This window comes from Heptranchias perlo, chromosome 40 (assembly GCF_035084215.1).
Source record: "Heptranchias perlo isolate sHepPer1 chromosome 40, sHepPer1.hap1, whole genome shotgun sequence".
Classification (NCBI taxonomy): Eukaryota; Metazoa; Chordata; class Chondrichthyes; order Hexanchiformes; family Hexanchidae; genus Heptranchias; species Heptranchias perlo.
In genome coordinates this window covers 12,534,806-12,556,034 of record NC_090364.1, presented here as the reverse complement: position 1 = coordinate 12,556,034, position 21,229 = coordinate 12,534,806, and the positions used below count along the sequence as shown (strand labels likewise).

The 21,229-nt window shown below is 43.1% G+C and overlaps 1 protein-coding gene across 1 annotated transcript; it reads right to left on the bottom strand.

The window, feature by feature from the left end:
* Positions 1 to 904: 904 nt before the first annotated feature.
* Positions 905 to 20,842, bottom strand: LOC137305380 (uncharacterized). Its single transcript, XM_067974216.1, has 6 exons — positions 20,351 to 20,842; positions 18,030 to 18,368; positions 8,955 to 9,206; positions 6,654 to 6,761; positions 6,012 to 6,076; positions 905 to 2,942 (listed from the first exon to the last, which is right to left on the bottom strand). The coding sequence occupies exons 1-6, from the start codon at positions 20,391 to 20,393 to the stop codon at positions 2,655 to 2,657; spliced, it is 1,095 nt and encodes a 364-aa protein (XP_067830317.1). The 5' UTR covers positions 20,394 to 20,842; the 3' UTR covers positions 905 to 2,654.
* Between the last annotated feature and the right edge of the window lie 387 nt (positions 20,843 to 21,229).

Sequence of the window (21,229 nt, the reverse complement as noted above, 5' to 3'; positions counted from 1 at the left end):
ATTTTCTAACTCTCTGTTCCATCAGCTTCTTATTCTGTCTTTCTGTTTCTGACTATAATTTTACTTGCAAATAAATCGGAATAGTATTTTTAACATTAAACACTAACCTGACATTATGGTATTTACCGCCTTTTAGAATAGGGGAATGTGGTGGACATCCCACATGGACTCTGGTGCACTATGGTTAAGGGTTGATTAATGCTCGCTTGGCACGTGTTCCCCTTCACATCGCACAAAAGGATATAAGTGTTGGTTCATAGGAGACTCAGACAGCTTATAGAAACCAGGTCTCCATCGTAAGCACAATTTAAAGGGACTGGAATATCATCAGGCACGCAAGCTCCCCAGAGAGCGGTGGAGGCAGGGTCACTGAATATTTTTAAGGCTGAGTTAGATAGATTCCTGATTAACAAGGGAGTCAAAGGTTATAGCAGGTAGACGGGAAAGTAGGTTTGAGGTCGCAATCAGATCAGCCATGATCTTATCAAATGGCAGAGCAGGTTCGAGGGGCCGAATGGCCTACTCCTGCTCTTAATTCGTATGTTCGTATGTAAGTGTGACGAACACACAACCCACAGGCGATTGCTTCCCCCTCCCCCGTAATAGCAAACCAAAGCCACCTATGATTACTGAGAGGGGGGGGTTACATGTAAACCTACAGATACAATAGTATTTTTCGGGGTAAAACTCTAACCATTGTTTTTTTCAGATAATTTTCACTCTTTGCTCGATTTTATTTTTAAGAACCATCTCACAAGTATGGTGTGTTTTTGTGAATGAAATCCAAGGAGGAATTCAGCAATGTTTTAAAACACCATCAATAACGGACAGGTAAAAACAACCCTCGGAGATAGTTTCACAATCAGTGAGGTTCAGTGCTGGATGTGAAACTCTCCAGTCACAAAGTAACCCTGACATATTGCTGTACGTTAAAACTTTAATTTTACCAGTTTCTTGAGTGGATATTCCATGAAATTCAATTCGATAACTGATTTCTCTCATACATTGCCCAGAATACCTTTAAGATATAAAGTCTAATTGACAAAAAATAAAGACATTTGGGTATCAATTTTATATTTCTATCTACAAAGGATTAGGTGCTCTACGCAGAGCAGTTGTATTAACTTTACCTGTTGTTCTATGAACCCCTTGCAGTACATACACCCATCACATGTTAGAACAATAAACAAGCTCCCAATTCTCTCCGATCAATAATAACCTTGAGGTAAAGAGAGCAACAATAAATCACATGACAAGGCCACAGGATTGCAGTTTTCATGAATGAAACAGGATGGAATTGCAGCCTGTGACCTTTAAAACACTGGTAAAAAACCCCAGAATCTCTTGTAATAAAGAAGAGCCTTAAATCCCCATCTGACCTTTTAGATCTGATGACAGGGCAAAGGTCACGTAGATATTTCTGCACTTTATTGGCAAAGAGTGAGCAATCTGCCCTCTGGTTCAGCTATTCTGTTTGCCCGTATCACATTCCTTGTAACAATGTTTAGTTATAAAATTCACTTTTATGTTACAATTATGTGTAAGGAAACCACCATCTGCAGGTACAACCAGTATCGTACCCGTACCTCCTGTATTCCGCACAAAGTCCTCCCACTGGGATCCCATGTAGTTACCTGACAGAGGAAGGTTGTTTATCCTTTTCTCCTCGACACTTTTCTTCCCTTCCCTCCATTCCATTCCTGAAGGTATGAGCTATTATTCAAGTGTAACTTTTAGACGTTCTTTTAGTCTTGACTTTTAACATTCACAGGAATAGAAGTTATAACACGGACACAGGCCATTCGGCCCAACCAGTCTGTGTTGGCGTTTATCCTCCACGTGATCAAAAAGTCCTGATCACATTTACCTGCTCTGTTCCCCTATCCCTCCCTACAACCCCTTTTCCTTCAAATACCTATCCAATCTAAACTTGAAAGTTGACATAGTTTCTGACTCAATCACTAAACCCTGGAAGTTAATTCCACAGCCTCACAATTCCGTGTGTGAAGAAATTCCTCTTATTCTCTGTTCTCAATCTCTTATGTTTAATCTCGTACCCATGGCCCCTCGTTCTAGATTGTCGTATGTTCGTATGTAGATCCCTCGACCATTGTAAGCAGTCTGCTTCTTTCTACCCTGTCCCGTCCTGTCATAACTTTAAACACTTCTTATTATATTGCCCCATAATCTGCATTGTACATAGAAAAAAAGTCCTTCAGTGGACTACAATTAAAATGAAGTCGATCCGTCTCCTTGGAGAACGTCTAATCCCTTACTTGACGGACAATGGTCAACCCTCCTACTCTCTCCTTCTTTGACTCAGTGTCCATTTTCCTCACACTTCTGTCAAGGAGCCTCGGGATGTTTTTCTGCATCAAAGACACGATATAAATGCAAATTGTTGTGAATTCCAGAGCAGCAGTGGCGCAGGCCTGGGAGCAGGGCTATTGTCTGCCATGTTGCCTGGCGAATGATGCTAGGCATTATGGGAGTCGAAAGAGGGGAAGAAAAGTTGGCGATGGGACAATAGAAATATTAGTTTTAAAGTGTTGACATCTTTCAAACATCAGTCAAATCAACGCACAATGGATCCCTGTCACAGACTAAAGCAAGTTACAGACAGAGCAATGAACGCAAGCCCGCGTTGTAGATGTCTAAGATTGTCTTTTCGTTCTCTTTTTCTCCATCGCTGCCAGATCTAAGGTCGAATAAAGCACCTGCACTTCCTGTGACAATTGCTGCGTCCGTGGCGACCGCTCCTGCCGTGGCAACCGTTGCTGTGGTGGCCAACTCGGATCTCTTGGCAGCTGTTTCTCTCTTGTCACCCGCTGTTCCCGTGGCACCCGTTGTTCCCTTGGCACCCGCTGCTCCCGTGGCAACCTCTGGTCCTGTAGCAACCACTCATCTCTTTGTAGCTTTGTCTCCCGTGGCAACCCCTGGTCCTGAGGTAACAACAACAACAACAAGTTGCATTTAAAGGGCGCCTTTAACATAGTAAAACATCCCAAGGAACGATTATCAAACAAAATTTGACACCGAGCCACATAAGGAGATATTAGGACAGGTGACCAATAGCTTGGTCAAAGAGGTAGGTTTTAAGGAGCGTCTTAAAGGAGGAGAGAGAGGGGTAGAGAGGCGGAGAGGTTTAGGGAGGGAATTCCAGAGCTTAGGGCCTAGGCAGCTGAAGCCACGGCCGCCAATGGTGGAGCGATTAAAATCGGGGATGCGCAAGAGGCCAGAATTGGAGGAGCGCAGAGACTTCGGAGGGTTGTAGGGCTGGAGGAGGTCGCTGAGATCAGGAGGGGGCGAAGCTATGGAGGGATTTGAAAAAGATCCCTCTGCCTCTGAGGGAAGAAAGAATGTTAAAAACCATTTGAAAAAAAGTAAACCTCAAGGGATTTCTTGTTCAGATATTCTCATAGAAAGAAAGAACTTGTATTTACATAGTGTCTTTCACGACCTTAGGATGTGCCAAACGCTTTACAGCCAATGAAGTACTTTTTTGAAGTGTAGTCACTGTTGTAATGTACGAAACGCAGCAGCCAATTTGCGCACAGCAAGGTCCCACAAACAGCAATGTGATAATGACCAAGTAATCTGTTTTTAGGTTTTGGTTGAGGGATAAATTTTGGCCAGGGCACCAGGGAGAACTCCCCTGCTCTTCTTCAAAGTAGTGCCATGGGATCTTTTATGTCCACCTGTGAGGGCAGACGGGGTCTCGGTTTATCATTTCATCCAACGATGCAGCACGCCCTCAGTACTGCACTGGAGTATCAGCCTAGATTTTGTGTTTATATCCCTGGAGTGGGACTATGAACCCGTATGAATCCATGACCTTCTGACTCAGAGGCGAGAATGCTACCGACTGAGCCACAACTGACATTAGTGCTGACTGAGAGAATAAGTAGCTCCAGTGAGAGGCAACTCAGTAACTGGGCCTCAAGGGCTGTAGAACAGATTAATGCAGAAAGAGTGAAACTTGAGCAGTTTAGAAAAGGCAGCAGAATTTGACCTTGAATCACTGCTGTAAACTCACTAAAACTTATTTATTAGTATTTATAATGGATAGCTTCTTGCTCATCTTTGGAATGAGGGCAGATTCTAACATCAGGCAGATAACAGGCAAACATATAGCAAACAAAGAATGTATCTTTGAGATTGGCCTCGCCTGCAACGGTGTGCGTGCTCATGAGAGATGTTTGCCTTGTGCCTATAGCCTGTGCCACTGTGGGTGGTGCAGCAGGACAAAGCAACCCGCTTGATTGGCACCCCGTCCACCACCCTGGCATTCACTCCCTTCACCACCGGCGCACAGTGGCTGCAGTGTGTAACATCCACAGGATGCACTGCAGCAACTCGCCATTGCTTCTTCGACAGCACCTCCCAAACTCGTGACCTCTACCACCTAGAAGGACAAGAGCAGCAGGCACATGGGAACAACACCACCTGCACGTTCCCCTCCAAGTCACACACCATCCCGACTTAAAAATATATCGCCGTTCCTTCATCGTCGCTGGGTCAAAATCCTGGAACTCCCTTCCTAACAGCACTGTGGGAGAACCTTCAGCACACGGACTGCAGCGGTTCAAGAAGGCGGCTCACCACCACCTTCTCAAGGGCAATTAGGGATGGGCAATAAATGTGGGCCTCGCCAGCGACGCCCACATCCCATGAATGAATAAAAAAAAAGATGTCACTGATTTTGGCGACTTGCTCCATGGCCGCCTACAGTACTGACAACAATTTATCCATCACTCACACAGCAATGTCTGTTTGTAAGCAGGGATTATGAGGTTGATGCAGTGGCAGAGCAGGAATCGTGCTTTCCAGTCAGAAGGTGCCAGGCACTGGGAAGCCAATGCCACTTGCTCCTCCTGGCCATACACTGTGACTCGCCCTTTCATCCCTTCGATGGTTTTTGCTGCCAATTATTTGCAAGGTGGTGTCCTAAAACAGGCTAAGGGGCTTATAGTTCAGCACTGTTCCCATTAGCTAATGGCCATCTTGTCGTACAAGTAGAAGAGTATTGATATACCAAAAATGGAGTTAAAAATAATAATAATGTTGAAATGGAGGCCCACAGCCTCCTTAAAAGGTTTCACTGACCAACCCGCCTCCTGAGAGCAGATTGGTTGCCTGCCCCTCGACCCGCCCCCGTTAAAGAGGGCGGATTGGAGGCGGGTTGCGGTCGGGTTTTACTTTTTTTTTACAATTTTTACCTTCCCTCCTGCCCCCAAACCACCCGTTCTTGGGGTTAAAATTTACCCCCATGTGTTTTTATTGACTAGGCCACACCAGGTGCTTTTATTGACTAGGCAATACCCTGCCAGGTTGACTTGCGAGTATTCATCGTCTAAACCTCCCTTGGAACTGCTAGCATAAACACTTCATAATTGTGTCTTTCCCACCTGTAAGTATCCCCATTCCTGCTCAGCATTCATCGTCTTGGTTCTCTCAGGGTATTAATTCCCTGCTTCACATCTTCATAATGATTTTCAGGGGAAGGTAGGAAAGGATGAGAAGTTTGGCAGGGTTGACTTTCTTGCATGCCCACTTATGGCAGGTGCTTGTCATACATAATATCACACAGCCGACCAGCTGCCCTCCCCCACCCCCCCCGCCCTACCCTCAATACCTCGCCTGCCCGAAACCCAGTCTGGGTTAAAATGCAACCCTGAAATGGGGACCAGTTCCATTCCCCAGCACTGACATCCCTCACCTTGATGAGCCCAAAATTCAACCAAAATAAATAAATATGTCACCAAAAATATACACCTTAATTTTAAAAAGGTAACTCTTAGTTCATGATTTTCAGACAACAACTTGCATTTATATATCACCCTTAACAAAGTAAAACGTCCCAAGGTGCTTCACAGGAGTGTTATTAAACAAAATTTGACACCGAGCCACATAAGGAGATATTAGGACTAAAAGTTTGGTCAAAGAGGGAGCATCTTAAAGCAGGAAAGAGAGACGGAAAGGTTTAGGGAGGGAATTCCAGACATACTTACCCTGGGGCCAGCTTCAGTCAATCGTGGGACTGCAGTCTGACAATTTGTTTGCGAGTTTTTCATAACTGTGAAAACATCAAACCATGCATCTAATGAGTTTATATCGGGTAATGTAAACACAATCTGCAGCATGATTTATACCTGAGGGGAGCAGTCAATAGATGGGCTGTACCTGACACCCCCTCCGTCACACCTCGAATTAAAGCTCCCACTAACTCGAGTTGCCGACGGTCAATTTTGAGAGAGAAATTAAAACTATGTGCTTTCTCAGTGACCTTTTGTAAATAGGGTCAAGAGGATGGCAACAGGCAAAGTGTGAAATGGAATGTTATTATCCCAGCTACAATACTGCAGAAAAGAAGAAAAAGTGACATCTGGTGGTGATAAAGTTTCTATCGCTACATGCTCAGTTCAAACGCAAGAGCCAGAGATATAAAGTCATATGGGGAAGTTCCTAGATCCAATCCCTGGTCTGTGCTGATCTGTCGGGCAGCAGTCGGAGGAGATACATTTGGCTGCAAGGAGACTTACAAATGGCTGCAGGGGCTTTACAATTGGGCTTGCACAGGTGCTTCATTGCCTTTACTAGTGACTCAACAGATACTGTCTGAGCAGATTCACACACGTCAAGCCCACAGTTACCTTTGCCTCTATAGCAGTTGAAATAGATGAGAACACAGAGCAGGGTTGTTATTAATAGCCCAATAAGTGCACATAAACTCCAATGCAGCAAATCCAGGCCGCTTGCTCCTGCAAAGAAAGAAATATAATTATCACTTATACAGAGAATAACAGAGGTATAACACTCATATTTATACTAAAGAGAGAATCAGAGAGCCAGAGCACTCTTGTATACGTGTGACAATTTGGGTTTTACCTGTATTACTTAAACTGAATTTTGTTAATTTGTAATATTTCTGTATTGCTAGGATTGGCAAGTAAAGGGTTAAATCTATTCCACTGAGAGTTTCTTAGTGGGGGGTTCATGGCTGTCCAACGTAGACATCTTGGCAATGACATTGCTACTTAATGTAAGCTACTGTAGCCTTCAAAGCATTGGGCCATCAATGAAGGTGGTCTCCTTTGTCCTCAGTCGATGCTGAAGGAAAATCCATTGTGGGTTAATCAAATCATAAAATGCATAATTGCATAATGTTCACCTATAGAATTAAGGCAGGTAACAGATAAATCTCTCTGTCTCTGTCTCTGTGTGAGAGGAGAATGTACATGGTGGAAAATGTGAGATTTTGCTGCCAGTATATGGAACAAGGAGTCGATGTTGAGATCCTTGGGTCATGCTATCGTTTAACTAGAAATTGGATAGCAAAAGGTGCACTCCATATTGTAGGGAACACAGAGTCCACTTAAGGGGATAATCGGTGACACTGAATCCAAGAGAAAATCTGGCACAAAAAAACAAAAATTGTTACAATACATCATGTAACATGTGTGTTACTGGGTATATTTCTCTTCTATATATAGTATATGATACATGGTATATTATTGGGTATAAGAGTCCTCTATATGTCTCTAATATATTAAAAATCTTGCATATAATGTGTGTTTCCTGGAACACTTTCCTGTTCCACTATTTCTGTTATTACCTATTTATTTTACCCACCTCTGATTGAGCTTGATATCCAAGGTGGGTGACACTGTTGCATATTCACCACGGGGAGCTCCCAGCCCAAGATAGGCAGCACTATGACACTGTTGTCCAAAGCACCATCCGCTTGCAGCTTCTAAAACTGGGCCTGTAACCCAATGCTACCCAATTCCCTGTTCAGATCAACCCAAAGGATCTCCCACCTGCTACTCTCCCACTCTACAGCTTGGTTCTTCCACATCATGCTACCATCATCCCAATGCTGCCAAATCTCAAATTCACCCTTCCTATAACAGCCCCACCCAGGAGCTCCCTCTCAGTGGTCCCATACTCCACATCTCATTTCCACTCATCCCATATGTCAGGTCCTCCCCTCCCCAATCCAGTGCTCTCTAGCTCCCTTCTCCCACTAATACTAGACCCTAGTACCCCTTTCCCAGTGCTCCCAAAAAACAAGACGTCCTTCCCAATGTTCCCATATCCCAGAACCCCCCCCCCCCTTACCGGTTCACCCAGATCTTTGCAGCCCTCCCATATTTCCACAGGCCAGAACCCCTGCCCCCAGCAATCCCGGACCCCATGATAACCCTCCCAATGCTACTAACCCACAGGCCCTTCTCCCCATTCCACCAGTGCTGCTACAGACAGTTTATGAAACCAATCTCCTACCTACCTGGAACCTGTTCACTGCCATCAACTTTCAAAAAGGTAGGGATAAAATCAACCATATAGTTAGACTAACATTTAATAGTAATCAAGGCAACTGATTTATAGCGTCTGTGCAAATATGCACAGTATCATTAAAGCAAAGCCTAAAAAAGGGCACTGACACTTTAAGAACACTTATTTTTACTGATTTTACTGATGCAATCACCATAAGTCAGTGGCCCAGATAATATATTGTATGCTGCAAGGGCTAAAACGGTGAGTCCCCCAACTCACTGCGATGGGGGAATCCACTAGGGTACATGTAATAAAATCACACGTAGGGGGTGAAATTCAGCTTCGGCGAGGGGCACAAAACGGGCAGTGAATTGGCCGCCCATTATACACCCCATCCGATTTACATTCCCTTTAAGGCCAATGGAAAGGAAAATCGAGGCATGTGGATAATGGGTGACTGATCCGCTACTGCTCGTTTTGTTGAGGCTGAATTTCACACCCATGTGTGGTACACAGAGACAGCACTCTTGTATTCATTGTATAATAGTATACCCTGTTTTACCAGGGTATAACATTCATGGTTTATTACAAAGTAGTCATCTGGTATCATGTTCTCTATGTGACACTATTTTCTGAAGACCAGCCTTAGTAACTGCGGATTAAACACAACATACTTTTTAACATGGGATTTGTCACTGTTGTATCCTTGGTTTCGCACTGACAGATTTCCATCATTCCCAGACCATCCTCAAGGGTGATGTTGCATTTGATGCTGAATCTTTTTGTTTGTCCTTTGATGTCTACACCAGTCACACTTCTGTTACTCAACATCACATTCCACATAAACTGCACATCGTTTCCCACAAATCCCGTAACAACACAATCGGATCCTGCTTTTCTCCTTTCATCCCTATTTTCCAATGCTCCTGAAATATAAATAATTGATCAGAATGAATAAATGTTCATTTCTAAAGGATGATATTGCAACCCGTTTATGGTCAAATTGTGTTCTTTTCCATTAAATTGAGTTTTAAAAATGGGAGAGGTTTTTGATGGACAGTTGGACTGAGGAGATCCTTTGAAAATTTTCCAACATTCCTTCCAGTGCTGAGTGTGATTGAGAGTTGGACAATCCATTGAGTTAAATTAGATAGAGAGACAGAGAGATAGACAAATAGATAGACAGATAGATAAAGGCATTGGCCCAGAAATTGCTCACCCGAGAACGCCATTCCATAATGGTGTCCTCTCCAACCGTCAGCAAATCGATGGAGTAAGTTCGTGAATGTGCAGATGCACAATTAATATTTTTTGATCATTTTAATTTCTGTAAGTTTCATTAAATTAAATCATTTGCTTGGCTTTTTATAATAAGGTATGTTAATTTTTTATTTACACTAACATAGAGAGGTTCACTTTAAATGAATGAGTTTTACTTGCCTGCTTGTGGGCAGAGCTACCATTCTCACAGCCGTTTCCCATGCACATCTGCCCACGCTGGCCAGAGGCTGGGCTGATGTCGCGATTCTTTTCAAGTCTTCCAATTCACGCAAGTGTATACCTACCTTTTATTTGGAGGAGCTGCTGCGGAGGTTGCCATGCCGATGTGAGCAATTTCCGGCCCAAGTAGATAGACAGATAGATAAATGTCATCGCTGTCTGTCCTATATCGAAGAAGACGGCAAGAATATTATCTAATTTTTTGCAGTCAGTTCTTTGGTGACTGATGAGACGTATTTTTGTTCGGAATGAGTGCCCACAAATACACCAGGTTGGAGATCTTGATCTTTCTGGGGAGACTTCCTCAGCTGGCATTTACATTCAGCATCAGCAATGCGACGGGCCTCATAGTAGGAGGTGCCTTCATGGATGGTTTCTCGCCATGCTTTCTTATGTTGAGCAAGTTGTTCCCACTTCTATTCTAGAATCGCTTTTAAGCACTCTTTTGCTGTCCGCCGTGAAATCGCTTCCAAGTTATCAATGCGCTATAAAAGATCTTCTTCGGGACTCATTCAACAAACATTCGCACTACATGACCTGACTGTCGTGGCCGTGCCTTTGTGATCAGAGCATCTATACTTAGGTTGTCAGCTTTTTTCAGTGTCAGGGATCTTGTCTCGCCATCTGATCTTTATCAGACACCTCAGATAGCTTAGGTGAAAGTGATTCAGTTTCTTAATGTGGCGTGCATATGTTGACCAAGTTTCACAGGCATCAAGCAGGGTCGTCTGAACGGCTGCCCCGTATACTTTGAGCTTGGTCTGCCAGCTGATGCCTCTCTTGTCCCAGAGACGCACACAGAGTTTGCCTAAAGCTAAGCTGGCTTTGGTGCTTCTGCAGGATAATTCTGTATTGATATGGAGTCCTCTAGACAGTACTGCCCAAGTAGGTGAATCTGACCACAGCCTGAAGCATGTTTTTTTTTTTTTATTCGTTCACGGGATGTGGGCGTCGCTGGCAAGGCCGGCATTTATTGCCCATCCCTAATTGCCCTTGAGAAGGTGGTGGTGAGCCGCCTTCTTGAACCGCTGCAGTCCGTGTGGTGACGGTTCTCCCACAGTGCTGTTAGGAAGGGAGTTCCAGGATTTTGACCCAGCGACAATGAAGGAACGGCGATATATTTCCAAGTCGGGATGGTGTGTGACTTGGAGGGGAACATGCAGGTGGTGTTGTTCCCATGCGCCTGCTGCCCTTGTCCTTCTAGGTGGTAGAGGTCGCGGGTTTGGGAGGTGCTGTCGAAGAAGCCTTGGCGAGTTGCTGCAGTGCATCCTGTGGATGGTGCACACTGCAGCCACAGTGCGCCGGTGGTGAAGGGAGTGAATGTTTAGGGTGGTGGATGGGGTGCCAATCAAGCGGGCTGCTTTATCTTGGATGGTGTCGAGCTTCTTGAGTGTTGTTGGAGCTGCACTCATCCAGGCAAGTGGAGAGTATTCCATCACACTCCTGACTTGTGCCTTGTAGATGGTGGAAAGGCTTTGGGGAGTCAGGAGGTGAGTCACTCGCCGCAGAATACCCAGCCTCTGACCTGCTCTCGTAGCCACAGTATTTATGTGGCTGGTCCAGTTAAGTTTCTGGTCAATGGTGACCCCCAGGATGTTGATGGTGGGGGATTCGGCGATGGTAATGCCGTTGAATGTCAAGGGGAGGTGGTTAGACTCTCTCTTGTTGGAGATGGTCATTGCCTGGCACTTATCTGGCGCGAATGTTACTTGCCACTTATGAGCCCAAGCCTGGATGTTGTCCAGGTCTTGCTGCATGCAGGCTCGGACTGCTTCATTATCTGAGGGGTTGCGAATGGAACTGAACACTGTGCAGTCATCAGCGAACATCCCCATTTCTGACCTTATGATGGAGGGAAGGTCATTGATGAAGCAGCTGAAGATGGTTGGGCCTAGGACACTGCCCTGAGGAACTCCTGCAGCAATGCCCTGGGGCTGAGATGATTGGCCTCCAACAAACACTGCCATCTTCCTTTGTGCTAGGTATGACTCCAGCCACTGGAGAGTTTTCCCCCTGATTCCCATTGACTTCAATTTTACTAGGGCTCCTTGGTGCCACACTCGGTCAAATGCTGCCTTGATGTCAAGGGCAGTCACTCTCACCTCACCTCTGGAATTCAGCTCTTTTGTCCATGTTTGGACCAAGGCTGTAATGAGGTCTGGAGCCGAGTGGTCCTGGCGGAACCCAAACTGAGCATCGGTGAGCAGGTTATTGGTGAGTAAGTGCCGCTTGATAGCACTGTCGACAGATAAATAGATAGTAAAAAGACAATAATAAGAATAATAAAATAAATAGAGATAAATTTGAGACAAATTGAATGATAAACTTGGTGGATTAGATAGATAGGGGTAGCACAGATAGATGGACAAACAGGCAGAAAGATATAAAGAGAAAATGAAAAACACTGGAATTTGGGAATAAAAACAGCAAATGGTAGAAATGCACAGGTCTATCAACATCTGAAAGAGAAAAATAGATTACTGATTTTGATGGGGCCTTTCATCGGAAATCAGAGATAGAGATACATGGACAGACAGACTCAGATAGACAGACTAATACATAGACAGATAGGCAGACAAAGGTAGAGAGAAAAATAACTGGATGTGATAATGAATTGGTGAGAAAAAGATCAAACAAAGATACAAAGGGAAGGATAGAAACATTAGGGAAGGATCAGTAATTAACAGAGTGAAAGTTCGGTTTTACAGCTTTCTATATAAATGTAGTTTGTGGCAATCCTATCAGGCTAGTTAAATAAATAATACTGTGGGTTATACTACAGGAAATTGAGCTTGTTCTACTGTTATCGCGGACATTTAAACAACCACAGCCACTCTTAATATTTATCTTATCATGAATATCAGTGATTAGGACTTGCTCAAGATGTCAGTTTAAAGGAAACCGCAGACACCAATTTTCCATTGTATATGAATCTAGGTCAACCACCTGGAAACTTCCATTGAAGGTTTTCAGCTCAATGAGCAAACTGACCATTCTGACAATGAGAAAATCATATTTCCAATATTCCCATCTTCTCTCCCTTCGTCTCCTGATGCCACTGTGTCTTCCTGTGCCACGGTGCCATGGAAACCAGCAGCCCTGCAGTACCTCAACTATGTGTCCATTATTCGCACGTGTGCCTAGATAGCAAGTGTCGGCACGCCATTCCACCATGGTGGACATCATCTTGTTTTCATTCGATGTTCACAGGGCCTTCCGCTAGGGGTCACTGGGTCGCGGTCAGGAGCAGAAACCCTGGCTGTTTTTTTTTTACTCCTGGCTCAAGGGCACTTAGAGCAATTTAAATGTCTCAGCCCTTCTGTTGAAAGGTTTTAGCAATCTGGGTTTGCTTGCTTTGGAAAAGAGACTTTGAAGCGATCCAATTGATGTTTTCACATTTACGAAGAGAATGGGCAAAGTTGATCCAGTCAAGTTGTTCCCTGTGATGAAGGGTTCAAATACTGAGGGGCACAAGTTTAAAAAATTTAAAAATTAAGTGTAAGAGGGGAAGTCAAGTTTGTTGGACCTTGGACTTTGAGTGAGGGCAGGGTGAGGCTCGACTGTCGATGCCTTCCTCATGCCCAACACTCACTGGCTGGGCTCGCCTGATTTTCTGTTACTAAATATTCTCATGTTCTTATTTACAGACAGATTACAGAATCTAACCCTAACAGAAATAGAAACTGTAATGAGGAATGCAGGCCAAGTACAGCAATAACTCCGAAAACCAACCACAGGAATTAATGTTTCATAAATTCATTGGAAAAAGCTCAATGCATTAAATTTAATAATGTAATATTATATACATATGCTTATAAATGTGATTTTTTTTTTTTACTTGATTCTCAGGGTGTGGGCATCGCTGGCATTTGTTGTCCGTCCCCTAGATGCCCTTGAGAAGGTGGTGAACCTTCTTCTTAAACTGCTGGGAATGGTTTTGATACAACTGAGTGGCTCGCTAGGCCACTTCAGAGGGCAGTTAAGAGTCAACCACGTTGATTTAGTACTGGATTCACATAGAGGCCAGACCGGGTAAGGACGGCAGGCTTCCTTCCCTCAAGGACATCAGTGAAACAGTTGGGTTTTTACGACAATCCGACAGCTTCATGGTCACTTTTACTGATACCAACTTTTAAAAAAATATTTCCAGTTTTGTTTTTAAACTGAATTCAAATCCTCAAAGTGCCAAGGTAAGATTTGAACTCACGTTCTCTACATTATTAGTCCAGGCCTCTGGATTACATTGCAGTAACAGAACCACCACATTGCCGTACCCTACAATTCATTCCTGTAATTAATTAGTCAAAATAACCTGTTGAAACCAGGCGTTCCATGTCACAAACTGTTTTACGTCACACTGCTTGTCGTAGCCCAGTGATCGCTGAAGATACAACATACAGTAAGGGTGTATCAATTAGTTTCCATGGCCAGGGTTAGGAAGGAGAAAATCACCAAGGGATCCCACTCATGATCATTATCAATTGAGACGTGCTGGAAAGTGTTTGTGTCTGGATGAGTGAGGACATGGTCATGGTTAAACAGCCTGCCAAAAATTACTGCCCAGGTTTACATATGAGAAGATAAGGTGCCAAGCAAGACTCAGTAGCTTGAGAAGAGGATGGGAGAAAGTTGAATTTTTTAAGATGAGCATAACAAGCTCCCATTGCATCTTCTATCAATGGAAAATACAAAAATATGCCAACCATATTTACACATATCGTAACTGCATAGATAATTTATATGCAGACTGTATATACACATATCGTAAATGCATAGACAATTTCTATGTAGACTGTATATACACATATAAATGCATAGACAATTTATATGCAGAATGTATATACACATATCATAAATGCATAGACAATTTATATGCAGAATGTATATACACATATCATAAATGCATAGACAATTTATATGCAGACTGTATATACACATATCATAAATGCACAGACAATTTATATGCAGACTGTATATACACATATAAATGCATAGACAATTTATATGCAGACTGTATATACACATATAAATGCATAGACAATTTATATGCAGACTGTATGTACACAGCGATTTTTATGTACATCATACATCTGCACACCAGATAGGCACACAATACAAAGGTACAAAAACCTATTTCTCAGAAAAATGAAAAATCTTCTATTAGCTTGGTATGAGTTTCTTTAATTCTGTCACAGTAGACATGGGTTAAAAAACCAGCTACACTCACAGTGGGTTGTTCCAGATGATTTTTATACAATTCTGACTAAATTAGTGATTGTTGTCCAGCAGATGTCTGATGCTGGATTCAATTCAAATACAAACATCTTGTGTGATTTGTTCAAATATATTTGTGATTGGCAGCCAATTTTGAACTTAACAGACAGTTATTAAAACTGTAGAACCTGGTCCTTTTTGAAGATATTTTCTATCCTATCTTTTACAGTTCTTTACTGAGTACATCTGAAGCCTTTGAAGAGAGATAATCAGACAGGTTCTGTAGATGGTGAGAAAAAGAAAGCAACCAATATGGCAGAAATATTATTTATATCATAGTTTAGAGCATGTCATGAACTATTTATTAATTACTACTAATCGGGGAGTTAGCAAAGCTTAACTACTGTAAAAATATATGTTGTGTCACTACCGTTATTTGTCTGTACTATCACTGTTTGACAGTTACACCCTAAGTCCAAACCCAATGTACTGCCTTCTGAAGACAAGGAGAATCGTGTGTTAAAACCAACTGAAATAAACTGAAAAGGATACACTGTGTGACTCTCACCTGGATATCCAGGCAAGTGAAAGCCTTTCTCTGGGAAACAGGGCTCACCCGTGAGACTATCAGAAAACATGAAAGCCTAAAATATCCCGAGTACGAAAGAGTAAAGAAACCGCCAAAATATAATGTATTAATTGCCTGATTGGGTGTTTATCAGTGGATTACAGGCAGCAATCCAGTCTCAGAGTTCAGCTGGTGCACAAACTCCATGAGATTTCTCACGGTTTACTAAACTCTTTACTGCTTCAGACTCATTCCGCTGTGTCTAAATCATCTGAACTTTTGATTAATTTCAAGCCTATAACTCATTCCATTATTCTTTACATAAACCATCCAAAACCCTTAGTTAAATTCCAGTCAACTCAAACCCAATGATCCATTATTCTATAGAAACCCATTGATTAAAGTTCGGCTCATAATTTGCTCCTGAATGGCTATTATTTTATACATAAATCATCCAAACCACGCAAATAGCTTTTAGCCTGTAACTCGCTCCCAGGTATCCATTTTTCTGCATGTTAATCATCTGAACCCAGCCTGTAGCTCACTCCTTGGTCGTCATTACATTCCGTGCATTGAACCCTCCAGAATAGATCCCAGCCTGTAACTCACTCCCAGGCATCCTTTTCAGATTATTTTTATAAACCGTCTGACCCTTTTCAATAGATTCCAGTCTGTAACACATATTCCTGCAATATGTCATCTGAAATCCTTAATCAGACTATTTCCTGAGAACAATTTCCAGGCTGTAACCTATCACAAATCATTGTGTAGCAGTCACTCTGCGTGGCAAGATTTATTTAAAAAGCGGATATGTACGAGATAGGCACAGAGACCAAAGCAATCCTTCCCCAACAGAGCAGAGCCCAAAGCAGCTCATAACCATTATCTGAAATTCATCAAAAGCTCTCTAGGTTAATCTATTTTTAAATATACATCTGCGGTTGATTTTACGAAAAATAGACTCTGTCTATATCTGCTGAGGCAGTGGTCGTCAGCCTGAATCCTTACCATCAGTGCACACCACGTTGAGTGATAAATCACGGAGATTATACCATAGAATTTATCAAGACCGTCTACTGTATCATCCATTACTAGACTGCTATGGAGAAATAAATTCCAATTTAATACTAGGAAGTTCCATATCTGTAATTAGGTACGACAAATAATTGGGGGAACGGTTTCCTTCTGAGTGGATTGTTGTTCCGTGTTCCAAGAAACTAGAACTAGGGGGCATAATCTTAGAATAAGGGGCTGCTCTTTCAAAACTGAGATGAGGAGAAACTTCTTCACTCAGAGGGTGGTAGGTCTGTGGAATTTGCTGCCCCAGGAAGCTGTGGAAGCTACATCATTAGATAAATTTAAAACAGAAATAGACAGTTTCCTAGAAGTAAAGGGAATTAGGGGTTATGGGGAGCGGGCAGGAAATTGGACATGAAGCTGAGTTCGGATCGGTCAATGCCCTGTGGGTGGCGGAGAGGGCCCAGGGGCTGTGTGGCCGGGTCCTGCTCTGACTTCTTGTGTTCTTTAGATTTGTGGTTGGGATCAGATCAGCCATGATCTTATTGAATGGCGGAGCAGGCTCGAGGGGCCGATTGGCCTACTCCTGCTCCAATTTCTTATGTTCTTATGTTCTTATATCATCCTTAACTGTACTAATAAAATTATTCAAGAAATAAAAAGGGAAAAATCTGGAATTCTGTAATAAAAGCAGAAAATGCGGGAGATGTGCAGCCAGTAGCGGAGAGCTTGCTCCAGATATTTGGAGTACATTATATGGGATTTCTCTCTCACATACTCGCACATTTTTTTTCTGTTTCTATTGATTTGTTTCAGAGAGAGAACAAAACTCAATGGCCTTAAAACGTGCAAATATTAGCATGGGAATATTTACTGCATTTCTGTGCAATTCCTTTGCTGTTTTAACTGAGGTTCTACCCTGTCTGTATTAAATAGGTTCGACCTCCTGTTGGTAGAGCCAACAATAGGATTCCATTCAAGTAGTTTGAGCACTTCTACGGTAATATGGGCACAGCCTCATTTCAAGGCAATGGGGTCTTTAGTTATTCTCTTGATAACTGATTTCTCTGGGACCAGATTATTTCTTACAACTACACTTCAAAAGTAGTTCGTTGGCTGTAAAGTGCTTTGGGACGTCCTGGGGTCGTGAAAGGCGCTATATAAATGCAGGCTCTTTCTATGCAAGTGTAGATAGAGATTACCTTAGGGTCGATATTACTGCCAGGCATGTTTGGTACAAATGTTTTAATGTGCTGCCAGCAAATTTCTCTCTCTAACTTGAAATAATAGGTTAAAGACTCTGTTAAAATGGCAGGGAAGAGATTTTGATACTCAAATTTTCACTCAATAACGCGGCTAACAGCCATTCCTACTTCATACCTGTGCATGTCACCTCCCCTCTCCTGTCTGTCAGTCGATGGAGCAGGAGGGAGAGACGCTGCTTTCTTACCTGTGACTAGCAGGGCAGCTCCTGTCCCGAACTGCATCTCGCCCTGGGTTCTGGCAGCGCAGTAATAGATTCCAGCATCGGACACACTGACATTTGCAATCCCGATTCGAGAGGTGCGGGTGATAGAGTCAAAATTGGGAGTAAAGCGAGTGCCGAAACCATTGAAGTAGCGCAGCGCGCCGCCGGAGCCACGGTGATACAGAATTGTAGTTGGTGCTTGTCCGGGATGTTGCATAAACCAGAATAACAGATCTGACCCGTCCTGTACTCGACATTCCAGGCTCACCTTGTCTCCCGAATGGGCTGTGGTCCATGAGGTCTGAGCCTGACTGGAACCGTCTGTATCAGGAAAGATGGTTATTGCGCCGTTCAGATGGTTCATGGGAATATCTGAAATCTGCCACCTGGCTTTAGTTTTTGTTTAATTTTCACTCAGTCACGCGTTACCCGTGTCACACACAAACACTCTTTTGTGACCCACTGCATTCCCCTAGAACCAGATCCAGCAATGCCCCCTTCCTGGCAGGAAACCCACTGATCAAAAAAGTTCTCCATCGCCTTGCTTATTTTGATGTTTATTAATGACTTGGAATTGGGTGTACTGGGCACAATTTCAAAATTTGCAGATGACACAAAACTTGGAGGTGTAGTGAACAATGAGGAGGATGGTGATAGACTTCAAGAGGATAGAGACAGGCTGGTGGAATGGGCGGACACGTGGCAGATGAGATTTACTGCTGAGAAACATGAGGTGATACATTTTGGTAGGAAGAACGAGGAGAGACAATATAAACTAAGGGGTACAACTCTAAAGGGAGTACAGGAACAGAGAGACCTGGGGGTGTATGTACACAGGTCCTTGAAGGTGGCAGGACAGGTTGAGAAAGCAGTTAAGAAAGCATACGGGATCCTGGGCTTTATAAATAGAGGCATAGAGTACAAAAGTAAGGATGTTATGAAGAACCTTTATAAAACAATGGTTTGACCACAATTGGAATATTGTGTCCAATTCTGGGCACCGCACTTTAGGAAAGATGTGAAGGCCTTAGAGAGGGTGCAGAAGAGATTTACTAGAATGGTTCCAGGGATGAGGAACCTCAGTTACGTGGATAGACTGGAGAAGCTGGGTTTATTCTCCTTAGAGCAGAGAAGATTGAGAGGAGATTTGATAGAAGTGTTCAAAATCATGAATGGTCTATTGTAAACAATTTTACAACACCAAGTTATAGTCCAACGATTTTTATTTGAAATATATAAGCTTTCGGAGGCTTCCTCCTTCCTCAGGCAAAAAAAAACCTGAGGAAGGAGGAAGCCTCCGAAAGCTTGTAGATTTCAAATAAAAATCGTTGGACTATAACTTGGTGTTGTAAAATTGTTTACAATTGTCAACCCCAGTCCATCACCGGCATCTCCACATGAATGGTCTAGACAGAGTAAATTAAAAAAAAACTGTTTCCACTGATGGAAGGGTCGCAAACCAGAGGACACAGGTTTAAGGTGATTGGCAAAAGAACCAAAGGCGACATGAGGAAAAACTTTCTTACGCAACGAGAGGTTAGGATCTGGAATGCGCTGCCTGAAAGGGTGGTGCAAGCAGGGTTAATTGTGACTTTCAAAAAGGTATTAGATAGGTACCTGAAGGAGAAAAATTTGCGGGGCTACGGGGAAAGAGCAGGGGAGTGGGACTACTGGATTGCTCTTGCAGAGAGCCAGCGCAGACTCGATGGGCCGAATGGCCTCCTTCCGTGCCGTAATGATTCTATGATTCTATTCATGTGTCTGTCCACTGTAGTGTTTGTATATCATTTACGTCATATGACATAATTCTCATAAATTCTATCAAACATAGCATAACACTAAAACATTGTTACAATTATAGAGGGGTGGATAGAGATAGGAATCTAATGGATAGAGAGATATAGGTAGATCCATAGATCAAGGCAGGGATCCAATGGATGTAGAGATAGGGATCAAATGGATGTAGAGATTGGGATCCAGTGGATGTAGAGATTGGGATCCAGTGGATATAGAGAAAGGGATCCAATGGATGTAGAGATTGGGATCCAGTGGATATAGAGAAAGGGATCCAATGGATGTAGAGATTGGGATCCAGTGGATGTAGAGATTGGGATCCAGTGGATATAGAGAAAGGGATCCAGTGGATGTAGAGATTGGGATCCAGTGGATATAGAGAAAGGGATCCAATGGATGGATAGATAGACACATACATACTTTCATAAATACATGGGTGCAATGGATAGAAAGTAAGATGGATAGAAACAGCCAAACAGTCAGATCAGTAGGATGGATGGAGTACTTACAATTTGCCCAAATCAGTAGGGCCCACGTCAGCCGAGAGTTCATGTTCGCCTGCCTCTGAAATGCTTCACCCACAAACACATCTCCTTTAGTCAGTGGGTCTACGAGTGTGTGGTTTGGTTCGATTTCCCACCGCAACGACCTCTCTAATCAGTACCTGCCGCTGTTCTGTTGCACTAAATGCTGATTCCCGCTGATATTGTTTGAACTGGGCGAGTCACCCAGTGACTGGCATTGTGGTCTCCAGATCGCACTGAGATTGTGAAGCGAGAGGGCTGGAGGACTGAGGTTCTTGCTGTTATAATCGGACCGATTGCGAAATTTCAAGATGAATGAAAAAAAAAAGTTAACTGAGGCGGGAGGTAATGAAGTGACTACGAATATAACCCAGATCTGGTTTCCGGTCGTGGCAAATACAGGCGAGAGTCTTATTGTAATGGAAATATCAAGGCATTTACAAGCGGGTCTTTTCTGCTGAGAGTAGTTTGTTCAATTCGTCCATCTGCACCGACCTGGTTCCAACATCACAGGAAGTCCCAACGAGTGCTGCTGTGAATACCAACGTCATATAAACTCTAAGCCAGCCTTCTTTCCGATTTACAAGCGTTTTAACACAGCTCAACCGCCTTTCCTTTTATTCTATTCTGAGATTTCCAAAGGTCAAGCCAAACTACCCCCTTTCCCTACATTCAATTCAGAAATACTTCATTGGCTCTATAGAGCTTTGGGACGCCCTGAGGTGGTGAAAGGGGTGCTATATAAATGCAAGTGTTTTCTTATACATTTTTTGTTCCATGTGCAAAATACATGTACTGAATTGGATATAAATACTCGAAGGGAAAAATACTGCAGGGCTACTGGGAAAGAGCTGGGAAATGGGA